Here is a 19,788-nt window from a genome sequence, read left to right as displayed (position 1 = left end):
CTTTTTATGTGTTTTATGGGCTATGGGGTCCTTTACTCCATAGGGTCTCATGTGTTTTACTATGTGTGTTACACAGCACCCTCCGTGAAGTGACAACGGGGTGTCATAGTGACACCCCACCATAGACTCCATACCCTGGGACTGACTACTGTCTCCCAGGGCATGTAAAATCCCCATTGGCTTTACTAGTCCCAAATTATTAACAGAAACCGGTACAAACCATCATATTGTGGACGTACTGGTCAGGGCAATTCGATTGCCCCGGGGTCTGTTAGTCGAGGGGGCACGTCTCCGTCCCCCCTGATTGAGTTTTGGCTGGTGGCAGTGGATACTACTTTTTATATTTGACCGCGAATATATCCCTATGGGATTTTCCCATTGTTTGAGGCTACCAACTTTAATTATTTAATTCTCATAGCCTCGAACATACCGCCAGTTTATTTATTTAATATGAATTCGCCGGTTGGTATTTTTTGCCAGGACTCAATTCTAAAATGGCATTTGTGTTCTCTTCTGTGACTCCAACCCAAGTCGAGCCCTTTGTTCCACTTTTTGGCGGGCTTCTCCACAGAAGCCTCCAAAAGTGGTGCCACTCTGTCTGGGTACCACAGGGGGTGTGGGAGGGGGTTTAGGCACCCTGGGCTGAGTTACCTTGGTAACTCAAGTCACACTCTTGTGTGATTGGCCCAAGTGGTGAGCCGGCCGGCTCACCACTTAGCATGTTTGATTGACAGCTAGGCTGAGTGAATGGGGTGTGCTGCATAAAAGCAGGGCTTTGGGGACTGGAACTTCAGAAGTCGCCACAGGACCTGAGAATCCAATGAGGGAGAAGCTGAGCCGACCTACCACAACGACACCACCGGTGGAGCCCTGCGGAACCGACTCACCACTTCCCGACGACAGAGAAGATCTCCCGGCTGGAGAGGCTTCTTCCCCTGACTGGTGGGCACAACCAGTTTACCTTCTTTCCCTCGCATCCCAGGACGTCTTGTGGTCGAATTGCCTGTGCCAAGCACCCCGGCAACCGGATAGCCACTTACCACTGGACCGCGAATAAAAGGACCGCTCTTTTTACCTGAGAACTCCGTGGCTGGTTTCTTCCCTGGCAGTGCAACGGACTCTTGTCTTCCTCCCCGACGAGATCCTCTCTTCCCCCGGACGAAGCGCTGACTTGCATCCGCTGCCAGGAACAACTGCCCCCGCTGGAGTATTCTCACCACTTTAAGGTACCGTGTCCGCCAGGCCTCCCTTTCTAAAGATTGCTAAAAGGTAATAATAATCCCTTAACCTTCTGGACTGGGCTGGCCGCCTTGTCCATCTAACTGGTCCCTTTCTTTTGGTCCAACTCTTTCTGAACCTTTTGAAGACTTTTGTGCACTTCAACCGTGTGACCTTGGACACATTTCGTCCTGATCCTCTTAAAGTGGATCCGGCCTTCTGAACTCTAACTTCACGGTTTTACTTTGCCTTCCTCTCTTGTTGTGTTCTTGTGAAAGTGTTGGGATCTGTTTCAAATTATACTCTGTTTTTCTCTCCCTTTTTAAAACGAATTATTAGAGTGCCATCTGCGTTAAGCGCTCACCGCTGTCTGAAAATAAGTGGGGCTTTACTTAAGACTTGTCTAATATTCTTTTAAGGGCGTGTATATCTTTTAGTGGCCTTGTTTTTGAACTGCTTAACATTAGTGCCTGTGTGTTTTACTAGATGTGGTTTTAAATAAATAATTATATCTCTTTTACACCAAGCTCTGGTCAGTGTTTACTTGTTCTACTGTGTTCTTTTGACCTATTGTGAATACTCTGTATACTGCCTAACTCTTCTTGAGGGAAGTCTGACTGCTCAGCCACAGCTACCAAGTGAATCTGTGTGGTACAGACTGCTACCAAGTGGGTTTACTGCCAAACACTTGCAGTCTTAAATCTTTTGCAGTGGTCCCAGAGGGAACTGCACAGGTTTATGCCTAACAGTAATGAGGCCCCATGTTTCAAAAAGAAAAAAAGGCCCCTCTTTCTCATGACCCTGTGCCTCCGATATCACTTGCAAAAAGGCTTCCACTTACATGTTTCTATGGGCAAAGGCTAAGTCTTGAAGTGCCTCAAGCTCCTCCGCTTTAGCTTTTCTGGGTTCAGGGTTGGGAGGGCCATCAGATGTTTCGTCAGCTTCCCCAAAGCTTTGAGTTCCCCTATCTGTACTTTCCTTCCTGAATTCTTCCTTAAGCATAGGGAACACTGCTTTCTCAAGTATCCCCTGGGCAAATGTATTCCCTTGATGAATTTGGAATGGGTCCTTCCTGTGTTTTTGTAACAATACCTTAACATCACCTCTAAAGTCGGGGTCTATTACTCTCACTAATACATCAATTCCAAATCTCCATGCCAGGCCTCATTTGGGTGCTACTCTGATGTATGTATCAGGGGATGGAATTAGTTTTAAATCAGTAGGTATCATTCTTGTTTCATTTGGAGAAATAGTTTCATCCCTACTACTGCAGATATTAAACCTGATAGAGCCCTTGGTAGCTACTGAAGGGTCTGGAGGTCTGGCACTTAGCTTTTCAAATCTTAGTGTCCCCCAAATTGTATCGGTTGAGCTGCATCCCACTTCTGACACCATTTGTGAAGGCATCATGAAGCAAAACAGAGACAACAGATTTAAAGTTCAAACAGAAATGATTTATTAATTCAAATGTCAGGGTGGCAGAAGTCCTAACTTGCCCTATGCCAAAGTGGGATTTCCCTACCTGAACAAAACTAAGGAAAGTCTGAGTCAGAGAGTTCAACTTAAAAGTATGTCTCTGTCCAAAACCTATACTTGCCCTCACAACTAAAGCTAAACACTGTACATGGATGTCAATAATTAATACAATTGTGATAAACACAAAGTTCTGAGCTTCTTCCAGCTCTTCGCTTCCTTTTCGGCTCCCCTTCCCCAAGTTCAAGAAAGTTCCACAAAAGTCTCAAGGTTACCTCTCCTAAATTCAAAGCAATAAAGTTCCACAAAATCCTCAGGGTTCCCTTCCCCAAGTTCAAGGCAACAGAGTTCAACAGAAAAGGGATTTGAGGTTCCGTCCTCAAGACAGCATCTATAATTTATCAAGTCTCAGGGTTCTCTTCCCAAAGAGTTCAACATAGCCAGTGTACTTGTTTCCACTTTTCAAAGTTCAATACAACTCCAGTCAACTTGATCCTCCTTCTGGATTACATCAACAGTTCACTTACAGTGTTCCTTCTTAGTGTGTTTCACAATGTGTGTGGTTTTCACAATGTAGGGCTCCCTGGTCTAGGCGGAGTTATCAGACCACACGGCCCACCCATCACAGGTCACGCAACCAGAAACCCTAGCTCTTTACCCCACACAGGTTCTTCTGCATTTACCCTGCGCCTCAATTCACATTCACTTAGTGCCTTTGTTGGCCTCTTGGCTTTTTGTGCAGCTTCACACTCTCCTGGCTTCTCCTGGTCAGCCTCTTGGCTTTACCATAATCTGTTTTACCTCTTATGCCAACCTTTGACCTTACCACACTGCCTCCATTCATAAAGTTCACTTTGTGGTTGTCTTATTGATTCCCAACTTTCTGTCGCACTCTTTCACACTTGCGCTCTTTTTTGTAGGTTGTTTTCAAATGGGCACTTTCCCTTTTGACTTTCAACAGCTAACAGCTTTGCCCAAAACGTTTCATTCAACTCGGTATTCAATGAGCATGATTTAGCTTTGCTACAAGTTTTCATTCAGTTCGGTATTACATTTTTCTTCATACAGCACTTTGTTACTCACACGCAGCCCCTAGGAATACCCCGGCTATGAGTTATATTCCCATCCACTCACCGGTCCTCAGCGTTCCTCTCTGGTGGCTCTGCTGCTTCTTCTCTGCTTCGCATGCTGGGGGTCTGGTCTCTGCGAGCCCCACTCGCACTCTAGGTGCTTCCAGCACACACCGGCAGCTCCTCTCCTCTTCTCGGATGTGGACGGCGTCCTTTCTTCTTTCTTCCATTTCCTGCAGCTCCAGCCGCTTCTCTCCCAATCACGAAGGCTCCCACACCTGTCACAGAATGATGCCCATCTTCCTCTGGGCTCCACAGGTCTTCTGAGACATCTGCCAGTGTCCTGGCTTTCTCTCAGGTTTGACCACGGCTGCCCCCTGCTCATCACTCCCAAACAGACTTCCCTGATGCTCCCTTGGTCACCTTTTATACCACTGCAACCACTTTACAGGACCAGGTGTAAGCTGACAATAGGATTTGCCTGACCATAGTTAAAGGGACATGCCTGACCTTCACAGTACTTTGCAGGCATCATCCTTGTCCCAGTATTAGAGTGGTGAAAGGAGCTATTAGTGTTCATTACTCCTAATCACCTCTTCCTCTTCCCAGTACTGCTATAGCTAAAGTGTGGAAAAGGGAGGGGAGATGTTGTACAATTGTCTATAAAGGCAGGGGGAGGGTTAGGTTTGTTTTCAATAGGGAAAGGGGGCTACCATGTCTCGCCTGTGGGTACCCCACTCCCAATCCCTAAGGACCCTCCACCCAGGTGATCCTCCCTTGCTTCTCCAACCCCAGGTTCAGGATTCAAAAGCGATGGCTTTTCCCTGGCCACCTGAGAAGAGGATACGGGGGGAGTAGGAGTGAGAGTACCCGCAGGTTTCTCACACGTTTTTCAGAATTAGTGGAATGCAGGGGATGTGGTGGCATTCCCGGGGGGTCGAGTGAGTTGAGGAATTCTGTTGGCTAGTTTAGGACTTCGTCGGTATACACCATTGTATCGATTGAGTTGTACTCAGTAACTGTGTCCGGAAGCATATCCTGAATCTGATTATTAATTTCACTGACATAATCATTTTAAGCAGCAAGGGTTGCTTGTCCACACAACCACTTGTGAAATAACACAGTAGCACTATTCGTAAGAGAGTGACAGAAATGCCTGTCGCACCTCTATATATAGCAACAATTTGGAAACTTCTAGAATCCTTTACCTTTGCCTCTCAGGTGCATTCACCACCCATACGCCTCACCTTTGCCTCCCATAGACCTTCGCCTTACGCCTCTCATATGCCTTCACCTCCCATACTTCAACGTTTGGCCAAGTCACAAATCCACAAACAAACAATTTTGGATTATATATATCAAGATGGGGATTCTAAGTTTTGATAAAGGGCTGGTCTCAGTAAGAGAAGTGTTATCATTCGTATTAACACTATAAAATATACTGGAAGTCGCTATTATCTCTGAGCATTGTAGACGTTTAAGAATCAGATTACAATTCTGGTAGAGTTCATTTCTTTATTTGCATGTTTTTTTTTTGCTAAAAGACACATGATTTTGGCCCTGATCACGACCTCGGCGGTAACTCTTAAATCCGGCGGTAGCGCTATTACCGCCGGATTTAAGGGTCCGCCGAATCAGGGCTTTGGCAGATTTCGCCCCAGCTCTTGGCTGGGGGGAAATCCGCCGAAAATTCGCGCTATTACCGCCGGTGGGAAATCCGCCGGCGGTAAGATCGCGAATTTTCCCCATTGCGCCCAATGGGGAATGGGGCATTCCCGAATGGGTTCAATGGGGAATGGGGACTTCCAAGTTCGCCCAACTCGTGATCCCGCGCTATTAACGCCGGGGGCTATGGCGGTCGCGCTAATAGCCCCCACGCTAATAGCGTTAGCGTTACCGCCGAAGTCGTGATCAGGCCCTTTGTCTCGAAATATACTTCATTCTTAGAACATGTTGCACTCAGATTGGAAGCAGTGACCTCTTTGCTCAGTGGGCATCTTGTCAATGTTTGATGTTGCAGCTAGCTACTGATTGGCTCATTGAGCTGCTGAATCCATGCACTTTCTACAGTAGACACAAACCCTAAAGATGAGAAAGCCTATAGAAAACAAGTCGCCTGACCCCCGGTCCCCTTACCAGGGCTATCAGAACCCCAGCACCCCCTAGAGAAGATATCCATGTCCCCCTCGCCTTTACAATATGGACAATGCACCCTCAGTGTTGTGGTGACATTCCTGTAGGACACATGCAATGACAATATGTCGCTGACTACCAGGCCAACCACACATCGCAGGTGTCCTTGCTTGCAGATATTCCTGTTCGAGGCTGAATATGAGAAATCACAGGGCCCTGCCCTTTCAAGGTGGAAGTTCTTCCTTTGGCTGCACTGTCAGCAAGTGCCTAGGTGCTCTTATCAATCCGCACTTGATAACAAGACCCTTGCTCACAGAGAGACAAAGAACAAGTGAGACAGAAGGAAAGATAGCACAGAGGTAGAGTGAGGCAGAAACAAGGAGACAAAGAGTGAGACAGAAAGAATGGGCAGAGAGAGAGAGGTGGAGACAAAGGAAAGAGCAGAGGGGAACAGAGAGAGAGTGCAAAAGAGAGGGATAGAGAGAGAGAGAAAGACAGAGCAAAAGAGAGGGAAAGAGAGCAAAAGAGAAAGAGAGAGAGATGGAGAGGGAGAGGGAGAAAGCGAGAGAGTGCAAAAAGAGGGATAGAAAGAGAGAGAGATAGCAATAGAGAGAGAGCGAGAAAGAGAGAAAACGAGAAAGAGAGAGAGAACGTGAGAGAATGGGAGAGGAAGAGAGAGAGCGAGAGAGAAAGAATGAGACAGGATGGGAGAGTAAGAGAGAGAGAATGAGAGAGAACGAGGAAGAAAGAGAGAAAGAGAGGGATAGAGAGAGAAAGACAGAGCAAAAGAGAGGGAAAGAGAGAAAAAGAGAAAGAGAGAGAGAGAAAGAAAGGGAGAGCGGGAGAGAGAGAAAGCGAGAGAGGAAGAGAGAGAATGAGAGAGGAAGAGAGAAAGAGAGGGGCTAGAGGAAGGGGGGAGAGAGAGGGACACAATGAGAGAGAGAGAGAGAGAGGGAGAGAGAGGGGGAGAGAAAGTTGGAGGGAGAGAGAGAGAGGAGGGAAGACAGAGAGAGTGGAAGGTAGAGAAGGGAAGAAAGTGAGAGAGAGGGAGGGAGAGAGAGGAAGTGAGAGAGAGATAGAGAGAGGGATAGAGAGAGAGGGGGAGAGAAAGTTGGAGGGAGAGAGAGAGAGAGAGACAGAGAGAGAGAGAGAGAGAGAGAGAGAAGGGGGAGAGAGGCAGAGGGAGTGGAAAGTAGAGAAAGGAAGAGAGAGAGATAGAGGGGAGGGAGAGAGAGGAAGTGAGAGATAGAGAGAGAGAGGGATAGAGAGAGAGAGGGGAGAGAGAAGGTTGGAGGGAGAGAGAGAGAGAGAAAGAGAGGGAGAGAGAGGGGAGAGAGAGGGAGAGAGAAGGTTGGAGGGAGAGAGAGAAAGAGAGGGAGAGAGAGAGGGAGAGAGAGAGAGAGAGAGAGAGACACACACACATTGGTGTAGAATATGCTGGGCGCAGCTAATGGTTTTCCAATCTTTGCCTCACCTTCAGGAACTCCAGGCCTGACTCCTGGCACTTCCCTTCTATCTCTCTCATCAGGTTTCTGAGTGGGGTTCCATGTGTTGGTAGCTGAGCTACTTTCCTCCGGACTTTATGCAGAATCTTCTTTTTTTGCCTTTCTAGGCTGATGTTGAGATTATTTTTCTCAGTTTTCATTAATTCCTCCATTGTGTCAAACTCCTTAATGATTTTCTCCCTTTCACCGTTGAATTTTACCTTAGAAAAAGAACAAGGAACGAGAACTGCTTTAGCAAAATGTAATATTTATCAAGCCAAAGACACAAGAAAACAGTGGTTATTGGATATGGGATTCTACTGGGCCCAGCTCATTAGTGTTGTATATAAAACTTGCTTATTTATTTCACGAACATCAATGAACCCCACCCAGGCTTGTCCCTCTAAGGGGCAATTTCTCCACTTCCGGCCTTCATGATTAAACTCCATCTTCCCGCTGCGCTGATTCCTGCAGGCTGCAGGCATGCCAAGCATGCCACCACCTGGAAGCCCATAAGAACCAGTCACTCTTATTCCCCATTTTTCTTCACGCTCTTCCTCTTGTTTTTCCCTTTCATGTCACTATAGACCTTTCTCACAGTCTCATGGTCTCCACCTTCTCTCCCTTCATTCCCCTCTGTCCTCTTTCTCTTGTTCAGTGTTGACTCACGCCATAGTGGTATTACACAGTCATTCTCTTTCTTTGTGACAGGCTCCTTGCCATGCCATAGTGGTATTACACAGTCATTTTTTTTCTTTGTTACAGGCTCCTTGCCACACCATAGTGGTATTATACATTCATTCTCTTTCTATGTGACAGGCTCCTTGCTACGCCATTGTGGTATTACACAGTCATCCTCTTTCTTTGTGACAGGCTCCTTGCCAGGCCATAGTTGTATTGCACAGTCTTTCTCTTTCTTTGTTACAGGATCCTTGCCACGCCACAGTGGTATTACACAGTCATTCTCTTTCTTTGTGACAGGCTCCTTGCCATGCCATAGTGGTATTACACAGTCATTCTCTTTCTTTGTGACAGGCTCCTTGCATGCCATAGTGGTATTACACAGTCATTCTCTTTCTTTGTGACAGACTACTTGCCATGCCATAGTGGTATTACACAGTCATTCTCTTTCTTTGTGACAGGCTCCTTGCATGCCATAGTGGTATTACACAGCCATTCTCTTTCTTTGTGACAGACTACTTGCCATGCCATAGTGGTATTACACAGTCATTCTCTTTCTTTGTGAGAGGCTCCTTGCCATGCCATAGTGGTATTACACAGTCATTCTATTTGTTATATGCTCCATGCTACACCATAGTGGTATTACACAAACATTCTCTTTCTTTGTTACGGGCTCCTTGCCATGCCATAGTTGTATTACGTAGTCTTTGTTTTAGGCTCCTTGCCACGCCATAGTGGTATTACACAGTCATTCTCTTTCTTTGTTACATGCTCCATGCCATGCCATAGTGGTATTACACAGTCATTCTCTTTCTTTGTGACAGGCTCCTTGCCATGCCATAGTGGTATCACACAGTCATTCTCTTTCTTTGTGACAGACTCCGTGCCATGCCATAGTGGTATTACACAGTCATTCTCATTCTTTGTGACAGGCTGCTTGTCATGCCATAGTGGTATTACACAGTCATTTTCTTTCTTTGTTACAGGCTGCTTGTCATGCTATAGTGGTATTACACAGTCATTCTCTTTCTTTGTGACAGGCTCCTTGCCATGCCATAGTGGTATTACACAGTCATTCTCTTTCTTTGTGACAGGCTGCTTGTCATGCCATAGTGATATTACACAGTCATTCTCTTTCTTTGTGACAGACTCCTTGCCATGCCATAGTGGTATTACACAGTCATTCTCATTTTTTGTGACAGGCTGCTTGTCATGCCATAGTGATATTACACAGTCATTTTTTTTCTTTGTTTCAGGCTCCTTGCCACACCATAGTGGTATTATACATTCATTCTCTTTCTATGTGACAGGCTCCCTGCCATGCTCTAGTGGTATTCCACAGTCATTCTCTTTCTTTGTGACAGGCTCCCTGCCATGCCATAGTGGTATTCCACAGTCATTCTCTTTCTTTGTGACAGACTACTTGCCATGCCATAGTGGTATTACACAGCCATTCTTTTTCTTTGTTACATGCTCCTTGCCATGCCATAGTGGTATTACACAGTCATTCTCTTTCTTTGTGACAGGCTCCCTGCCATGCCATAGTGGTATTCCACAGTCATTCTCTTTCTTTGTGACAGGCTCCTTGCCATGTCATAGTGGTATTCCACAGTCATTCTCTTTCTTTGTGACAGGCTCCTTGCCATGTCATAGTGGTATTACACAGCCATTCTCTTTCTTTGTTACATGCTCCTTGCCATGCCATAGTGGTATTACACAGTCATTCTCTTTCTTTGTGACAGGCTCCCTGCCATGCCATAGTGGTATTCCACAGTCATTCTCTTTCTTTGTGACAGGCTCCTTGCCATGTCATAGTGGTATTACACAGTCATTCTCTTTCTTTGTGACAGGCTCCTTGCCATGCCATAGTGGTATTACACAGTCATTCTCTTTCTTTGTGACAGGCTCCTTGCCATGCCATAGTGGTATTACACAGTCATTCTTTCTTTGTGACAGGCTCCTTGCCATGCCATAGTGGTATTACACAGTCATTCTCTTTCTTTGTTACAGGATCCTTGCCACACCATAGTGGTATTACACAGTCATTCTCTTTGTTATATGCTCCATGCCACACCATAGTGGTATTACACAAACATTCTCTTTCTTTGTTACGGGCTCCTTGCCATGCCATAGTTGTATTACGCAGTCTTTGTTTTAGGCTCCTTGCCAAGCCATAGTGGTATTACACAGTCATTCTCTTTCTTTGTTACATGCTCCATGCCATGCCATAGTGGTATTACACAGTCATTCTCTTTCTTTGTGACAGGCTCCTTGCCATGCCATAGTGGTATTACACCGTCATTCGGCCTCATTGTAACTATTGCGGAATGTGTTTAACTGCGCCGGTAATGGTGCCGGCGCTGTTAAACGCATTCCACACTATTACGAGGTTCCCTCGCGGGACCCGATGTGGACGTCTGGTTTATCCAGACGTCCATAGCGGGTCCCGCGAGGGAACCAGGGAGCTAACAACGGGCCCTCTTGTAATGGGCTCATTGTTAGCTCCCTCCCCATTCCCATTGAGCCCTATGGGGGCTCGAATGGGAATGGGGAAGGTCCGGGTCCGTGTTCCCTGAATGGGGAAGTACCAGGCCCTCCATACTCGGAATGGCCCGGTATTTCCCCATTCAGGGAACCCGAAAACGGTTTTGGAGGCAGCCATGGCGCCAATAGCGCCATGGCTACCTCCAAAGTCATAATGAGGCCCATTCTCTTTCTTTGTGGCAGGCTCCTTCCCTTGCCATACTGGTATTACACAGTCATTCTCTTTCTTCGTTACATGCTCCATGCCATGCCATAGTGGTATTACAGTCATTCTCTTTCTTTGTTACAGGCTCCTTGCCACAACATAGTGGGATTACACAGTCTTTGTTACAGGCTCCTTGCCATGACATAGTGGTATTACACAGTCATTCTCTTTCTTTGTGACAGGCTCCTTGCCATGCCATAGTGGTATTACACAGTCATTCTCATTCTTTGTGACAGGATGCTTGTCATGCCATAGTGATATTACAGAGTCATTTTTTTTCTTTGTTACAGGCTCCTTGCCACGCCATAGTGGTATTATACATTCATTCTCTTTCTATGTGACAGGCTACTTACCACGCCATTGTGGTATTACACAGTCATCCTCTTTCTTTGTGACAGGCTCCTTGCCAGGCCATAGTTGTATTGCACAGTCATTCTCTTTCTTTGTGACAGGCTCCTTGCATGCCATAGTGGTATTACACAGTCATTCTCTTTCTTTGTGACAGACTACTTGCCATGCCATAGTGGTATTACACAGTCATTCTCTTTCTTTGTGACAGGCTCCTTGCCATGCCATAGTGGCATTGCACAGTCTTTCTCTTTCTTTGTTACAGGATCCTTGCCACACCATAGTGGTATTACACAGTCATTCTATTTGTTATATGCTCCATGCTACACCATAGTGGTATTACACAAACATTCTCTTTCTTTGTTACGGGCTCCTTGCCATGCCATAGTTGTATTACGTAGTCTTTGTTTTAGGCTCCTTGCCACGCCATAGTGGTATTACACAGTCATTCTCTTTCTTTGTTACATGCTCCATGCCATGACATAGTGGTATTACACAGTCATTCTCTTTCTTTGTGACAGGCTCCTTGCCATGCCATAGTGGTATTACACAGTCATTCTCTTTCTTTGTGACAGACTCCGTGCCATGCCATAGTGGTATTACACAGTCATTCTCATTCTTTGTGACAGGCTGCTTGTCATGCCATAGTGGTATTACACAGTCATTTTCTTTCTTTGTTACAGGCTCCTTGCCACGCCATAGTGGTATTATACATTCATTCTCTTTCTATGTGACAGGCTCCTTGCCACGCCATTGTGGTATTACACAGTCATCCTCTTTCTTTGTGACAGGCTCCTTTCCAGGCCATAGTTGTATTGCACAGTCTTTCTCTTTCTTTGTTACAGGATCCTTGCCACGCCATAGTGGTATTACACAGTCATTCTCTTTCTTTGTGACAGGCTCCTTGCCATGCCATAGTGGTATTACACAGTCTTTCTCTTTCTTTGTGACAGGCTCCTTGCCATGCCATAGTGGTATTACACAGTCATTCTCTTTCTTTGTGACAGGCTCCTTGCCATGCCATAGTGGTATTACACAGTCATTCTTTCTTTGTGACAGGCTCCTTGCCATGCCATAGTGGTATTACACAGTCATTCTCTTTCTTTGTTACAGGATCCTTGCCACACCATAGTGGTATTACACAGTCATTCTCTTTGTTATATGCTCCATGCCACACCATAGTGGTATTACACAAACATTCTCTTTCTTTGTTACGGGCTCCTTGCCATGCCATAGTTGTATTACGCAGTCTTTGTTTTAGGCTCCTTGCCACGCCATAGTGGTATTACACAGTCATTCTCTTTCTTTGTTACATGCTCCATGCCATGACATAGTGGTATTACACAGTCATTCTCTTTCTTTGTGACAGGCTCCTTGCCATGCCATAGTGGTATTACACAGTCATTCTCTTTCTTTGTGACAGACTCCGTGCCATGCCATAGTGGTATTACACAGTCATTCTCATTCTTTGTGACAGGCTGCTTGTCATGCCATAGTGGTATTACACAGTCATTTTCTTTCTTTGTTACAGGCTCCTTGCCATGCCATAGTGGTATTATACATTCATTCTCTTTCTATGTGACAGGCTCCTTGCCACGCCATTGTGGTATTACACAGTCATCCTCTTTCTTTGTGACAGGCTCCTTTCCAGGCCATAGTTGTATTGCACAGTCTTTCTCTTTCTTTGTTACAGGATCCTTGCCACGCCATAGTGGTATTACACAGTCATTCTCTTTCTTTGTGACAGGCTCCTTGCCATGCCATAGTGGTATTACACAGTCTTTCTCTTTCTTTGTGACAGGCTCCTTGCCATGCCATAGTGGTATTACACAGTCATTCTCTTTCTTTGTGACAGGCTCCTTGCCATGCCATAGTGGTATTACACAGTCATTCTTTCTTTGTGACAGGCTCCTTGCCATGCCATAGTGGTATTACACAGTCATTCTCTTTCTTTGTTACAGGATCCTTGCCACACCATAGTGGTATTACACAGTCATTCTCTTTGTTATATGCTCCATGCCACACCATAGTGGTATTACACAAACATTCTCTTTCTTTGTTACGGGCTCCTTGCCATGCCATAGTTGTATTACGCAGTCTTTGTTTTAGGCTCCTTGCCACGCCATAGTGGTATTACACAGTCATTCTCTTTCTTTGTTACATGCTCCATGCCATGCCATAGTGGTATTACACAGTCATTCTCTTTCTTTGTGACAGGCTCCTTGCCATGCCATAGTGGTATTACACCGTCATTAGGCCTCATTGGGCCTCATTACACGGACGGCGGTAAGGGTTAACGGTCACCGTTAATGGCAACGGTGACCGTTAACCCTTACCGCCGTACTACGAGGTCCCTTTGCGGGTTGGAGGAATCAACGCCTGCTTCTTGCAGGCGTTAAGTACCAACCCGCTAAGGGACCTCGGAGCTAATTACGGCACCGCAATATTGCGGTGCCGTAATTAGCGCCTTCCCCATTCCCATAGAGCCCTATGGGGCAGAAATGGGAATGGGGAAGGGCAATGGCGGAAGGGGGATTTACCGCCCCTCCAACCTTGGAATGGGGCGGTAAATCCCCTTTCCGCCAAGGCGGTGCCGGTAATTTACCGGCATGGTCCAGGGTGCTAATAGCACCCTGGATTACCGCCTTCCGTGTAATGAGGCCCATTGTAACTATTGCGGAATGTGTTTAACTGCGCCGGTAATGGTGCCGGCGCTGTTAAACGCATTCCACACTATTACGAGGTTCCCTCGCGGGACCCGATGTGGACGTCTGGTTTATCCAGACGTCCATAGCGGGTCCCGCGAGGGAACCAGGGAGCTAACAACGGGCCCTCTTGTAATGGGCTCATTGTTAGCTCCCTCCCCATTCCCATTGAGCCCTATGGGGGCTCGAATGGGAATGGGGAAGGTCCGGGTCCGTGTTCCCTGAATGGGGAAGTACCAGGCCCTCCATACTCGGAATGGCCCGGTATTTCCCCATTCAGGGAACCCGAAAACGGTTTTGGAGGCAGCCATGGCGCCAATAGCGCCATGGCTACCTCCAAAGTCATAATGAGGCCCATTCTCTTTCTTTGTGGCAGGCTCCTTCCCTTGCCATACTGGTATTACACAGTCATTCTCTTTCTTCTTTACATGCTCCATGCCATGCCATAGTGGTATTACAGTCATTCTCTTTCTTTGTTACAGACTCCTTGCCATGACATAGTGGTATTACACAGTCATTCTCTTTCTTTGTGACAGGCTCCTTGCCATGCCATAGTGGTATTACACAGTCATTCTCATTCTTTGTGACAGGCTGCTTGTCATGCCATAGTGATATTACAGAGTCATTTTTTTTCTTTGTTACAGGCTCCTTGCCACGCCATAGTGGTATTATACATTCATTCTCTTTCTATGTGACAGGCTCCTTACCACGCCATTGTGGTATTACACAGTCATCCTCTTTCTTTGTGACAGGCTCCTTGCCAGGCCATAGTTGTATTGCACAGTCTTTCTCTTTCTTTGTTACAGGATCCTTGCCACGCCATAGTGGTATTACACAGTCATTCTCTTTCTTTGTGACAGGCTCCTTGCCATGCCATAGTGGTATTACACAGTCATTCTCTTTCTTTGTGACAGGCTCCTTGCATGCCATAGTGGTATTACACAGTCATTCTCTTTCTTTGTGACAGACTACTTGCCATGCCATAGTGGTATTACACAGTCATTCTCTTTCTTTGTGACAGGCTCCTTGCCATGCCATAGTGGTATTGCACAGTCTTTCTCTTTCTTTGTTACAGGATCCTTGCCACGCCATAGTGGTATTACACAGTCATTCTATTTGTTATATGCTCCATGCTACACCATAGTGGTATTACACAAACATTCTCTTTCTTTGTTACGGGCTCCTTGCCATGCCATAGTTGTATTACGTAGACTTTGTTTTAGGCTCCTTGCCACGCCATAGTGGTATTACACAGTCATTCTCTTTCTTTGTTACATGATCCATGCCATGACATAGTGGTATTACACAGTCATTCTCTTTCTTTGTGACAGGCTCCTTGCCATGCCATAGTGGTATTACACAGTCATTCTCTTTCTTTGTGACAGACTCCGTGCCATGCCATAGTGGTATTACACAGTCATTCTCATTCTTTGTGACAGGCTGCTTGTCATGCCATAGTGGTATTACACAGTCATTTTCTTTCTTTGTTACAGGCTCCTTGCCACGCCATAGTGGTATTACACAGTCATTTTCTTTCTTTGTTACAGGCTCCTTGCCACGCCATAGTGGTATTATACACTCATCCTCTTTCTTTGTGACAGGCTCCTTTCCAGGCCATAGTTGTATTGCACAGTCTTTCTCTTTCTTTGTTACAGGATCCTTGCCACGCCATAGTGGTATTACACAGTCATTCTCTTTCTTTGTGACAGGCTCCTTGCCATGCCATAGTGGTATTACACAGTCATTCTCTTTCTTTGTGACAGGCTCCTTGCATGCCATAGTGGTATTACACAGCCATTCTCTTTCTTTGTGACAGGCTACTTGCCATGCCATAGTGGTATTACACAGTCATTCTCTTTCTTTGTGACAGCTCCTTGCCATGCCATAGTGGTATTGCACAGTCTTTCTCTTTCTTTGTCACAGGATCCTTGCCACGCCATAGTGGTATTACACAGTCATTCTCTTTGTTATATGCTCCATGCCACACCATAGTGGTATTACACAAACATTCTCTTTCTTTGTTACGGGCTCCTTGCCATGCCATAGTTGTATTACGTAGTCTTTGTTTTAGGCTCCTTGCCACGCCATAGTGGTATTACACAGTCATTCTCTTTCTTTGTTACATGCTCCATGCCATGCCATAGTGGTATTACACAGTCATTCTCTTTCTTTGTGACAGGCTCCTTGCCATGCCATAGTGGTGTTACACAGTCATTAGGCCTCATTATAACTATTTCAGAATGTGTTTAATGGCGCCGGTAATGGTGCCGGTGCCGTTAAACGCATTCCACACTATTACGAGGTTCCCTCACGGGACCCGATGTGGACGTCTGGTTTACCCAGACGTCCATAGCGGGTCCCGCGAGGGAACCAGGGAGCTAACAACGGGCCCTCTTGTAATGGGCCCATTGTTAGCTCCCTCCCCATTCCCATTGAGCCCTATGGGGGCCTCGAATGGGAATGGGGAAGGTCCGGGTTCCCTGAATGGGGAAGTACCGGGCCCTCCATACTCGGAATGGCCCAGTATTTCCCCATTCAGGGAACCCGGACACGGTTTTGGAGGCAGCCATAGCGCCAATAGCGCCATGGCTACCTCCAAAGTCATAATGAGGCCAATTCTCTTTCTTTGTGGCAGGCTCCTTGCCTTGCCATACAGGTATTACACAGTAATTCTCATTCTTTGTTACATGCTCCATGCCATGCCATAGTGGTATTACACAGTCATTCTCTTTCTTTGTTACAGGCTCCTTGCCATGACATAGTGGTATTACACAGTCATTATCTTTCTTTGTGACAGACTCCTTGCCATGCCATAGTGGTATTACACAGTCATTATCTTTCTTTGTGACAGGCTCCTTGCCATGACATAGTGGTATTACACAGTCATTATCTTTCTTTGTGACAGACTCCTTGCCATGCCATAGTGGTATTACACAGTCATTATCTTTCTTTGTGACAGACTCCTTGCCATGCCATAGTGGTATTACACAGTCATTCTCTTTCTTTGTTACAGGCTCCTTGCCATGACATAGTGGTATTACACAGTCATTATCTTTCTTTGTGACAGACTCCTTGCCATGCCATAGTGGTATTACACAGTCATTATCTTTCTTTGTGACAGGCTCCTTGCCATGACATAGTGGTATTACACAGTCATTCTCTTTCTTTGTGACAGGCTCCTTGCCACGCCATTGTGGTATTACACAGTCATCCTCTCTCTTTGTGACAGGCTCCTTGCCACGCCATAGTTGTATTACACAGTCATTCTCTTTCTTTGTGACAGGCTCCTTGTCATTCATAGCATACACATTGAAGAATCTATATGGCATCATATGTCTTGCTGGTTGAAGTGTCCAGGAGCACAGCTTCTGTCCTGCTAGATGCCGGGAGATCTGCAGCTTGACAAGCCTATTACTCAGTCCCAGCAGCACATTTCACACCTACACTCAGGCCCTGTTTCCAAGATCTCTTTTGCCAGTCCAATGTGCACAGCAGTTGCTTAGACAGGCAACCTCATGTCAATGAAGGCCACAGCAAAACTCCCCCCACCCTCCATCCTTCTTCAGTCTACATGACCTGACATCTAGAGTGCTCTCAATGGCTTCACTTTTAGGCAATTCCAGGAAAGACCTGCCCCGGTGGAATATGGCGGCTTCCCACCTCAATATATATCTGAGCCTGTATTACCATATAAATTGTGCCCATGGACATGTTCCTGCAGGACTTGCAGTAGGTGAGGGAGACTATGGGTAGAGCGTGGCGGCCATGTTGTAGTGCATACACGGACCCTAGAGGTAGCCGTGCTGCACGTATAAAGTGCATTATTCTCAGTTATACTTCAACTATAATGACACGTGAGGACCGTACGTTTAGCCAGCCCCAATGTAGACGCTAAGTACTAAAAAACATAAAAGACTACTAAAGTCAAACAATAGACGAAAATGGCATGCACGGTTCCTAAATTGTGTGGATGCTCGTGTTACTGTGAAAAGACCTTAATAGAAATCCTCGTGTGTGCAACGTTAATGTAACTTCTGTGCCGCACGGGGTGCTGATTGCAAGCAAACCCGTGACGTATCAGTACAAACATAACATCATACAGTTGGTCTCGAGTTGCTGATCAAAAAAAGGGCGGGAGCATAAATAGAAAAGGTCAGTGTAGTGAGCGTGTTCATTAATACCATGGATAATTGAATTTACCACATATTTTCTCATATGCATACGTCTCATCCAGATTACTGAAATATGCAAATTAAAAGTCCACATGTGCATTGTTACTGCCCATACAGTGATATTCATTCTCCAATGGATATATTTGCCTAGGGAAACCCAACACTGCAAATGTGTGTTGGAGGGACCTAGGTAAGTTAAATTAACTATTAGATTCACCACGGAATCGCACTAATGTATACGTATTATATTAATCTCAAATACATATATAGTTGTACTTAAACTATTAGTTGCTCGTGGCTAGTGTCATCAAACATGATGTATAGGTGCAAGGGAATGTCAAAAGAAATGTCCACCTGTAATGGCGATAGCTGGGATGGTTGTGTAAAGAGCCACGTGGTTAGGAATATGGTTAGACATAATTCACATCATTCAATGGTAGCTAAAGTAAAGTCAGAAAAAACAAATTAAATCAAATTCCTCATTAATTCTATCTGGAGATAATGAGTCTAATTTGTCAATCCAGAAAGCTTCCTGGCGAGCCCTCCATTTCTTCATGTCTTTGTTGGACCCTTTGGTTGATTGTACCTTAAGTACTGCAAACCTCAGTTGTGTTATGGAATGTCCATTCGCCTTGAAATGTCTTGCTATTGCTGAGGTCATAGGGCCTCATTACCCTGTAGGCGGTGAGCCATGGCGCTATTAGCGCCATGGCTCATGCCGGTAAAATACCGGCACCGCCTTGGCGGAAAGGGGATTTACCGCCCCATTCCAAGGTTGGAGGGGCGGTAAATCCCCCTTCCGCCATTGCCCTTCCCCATTCCCATTTCTGCCCCATAGGGCTCTATGGGAATGGGGAAGGCACTAATTACAGCACCGCAATTTTGCGGTGCCATAATTAGCTGTGAGGTCCCTTAGCGGGTTGGATTTTAACGCCTGCAAAAAGCAGGCGTTAAATCCCCCAACCCGCAAAGGGACCTCGTAGTAAGGCGGTAGGGATTTACCGGTACCAGTATTTTACCGGTACCGGTAAATCCCTACCGCCATCCGTGTAATGAGGCCCAAATTGTTGTTACGGATACATGATTTGTGTTCATTCATCCTCACTCGTATCTTGCGTGCTGTTTCCCCTACGTAGTAGATACCACAAGGGCACTTAATGGCATAAATTACATTTTCTGACAGGCAGGTAGCATGGTACCTGAGTTTAATTTTTGCTCCTGTTTTTGTGTGCGTTATTGTGTTCCCCTTCATCACGTTATTGCAATTGTTACAGCTCATACAGGGGTAGGTGCCAGGGTGTTTATCTGGTTTCCTGTTGGTGTTCTTGCCTCTTGTGTTAACTAGTTATTGCTTTTTTTGTAGGCAAAAACTGGCGGTTGTGGAAACAAATCTTTAATCCGTGTATCACTTGTTAGTTTGCTCCATCTATCTTGGATTATTTCTTTGATTTTTTTACTTTGTATAGCATATGTTGTGATAAATACTAGTTCTGTATTCTGTCGATCTGTTCTTTTAGTGAGAAGTTGATCTCGTGTCTGTGTCTCTGTTTTTTCACGTGCCATTTGCAAATCTGTTTGCAGGTAGTCTCTTTGTTTCAATCATTCTTGAAGTAGCTCTAATTGTCTCTCACAGTCTTCTAGATCACTGACAATTCATTTAATCCTTAACATTTGTACAAACGGCAGATTGCGTAACATATTTGTGGGTGAAAGCTCATGCGGTGGAGAGGATTGTTTCGATCTGTTTGTTTTGTA

At 45.6% G+C, this 19,788-nt stretch overlaps 1 protein-coding gene across 1 annotated transcript in view; it reads right to left on the bottom strand.

The window, feature by feature from the left end:
* The window catches only part of LOC138489558 (E3 ubiquitin-protein ligase TRIM39-like), a 456,265-nt gene that overhangs the window by 340,033 nt on the left and 96,444 nt on the right, over window positions 1–19,788 (bottom strand). Inside the window, exon 4 of the mRNA XM_069617283.1 lies at window positions 7,369–7,599. Within this exon, the coding sequence (XP_069473384.1) occupies window positions 7,369–7,599 (231 nt within the window). The remainder of the gene's footprint in view (window positions 1–7,368; window positions 7,600–19,788) is intronic.

Source organism: Ambystoma mexicanum, chromosome 9, assembly GCF_040938575.1.
Source record: "Ambystoma mexicanum isolate Mex_15411 chromosome 9, UKY_AmexF1_1, whole genome shotgun sequence".
Classification (NCBI taxonomy): domain Eukaryota; kingdom Metazoa; phylum Chordata; class Amphibia; order Caudata; family Ambystomatidae; genus Ambystoma; species Ambystoma mexicanum.
Note: the sequence above shows the minus strand (reverse complement) of the source record. Positions and strands in the feature narration are given on the sequence as shown.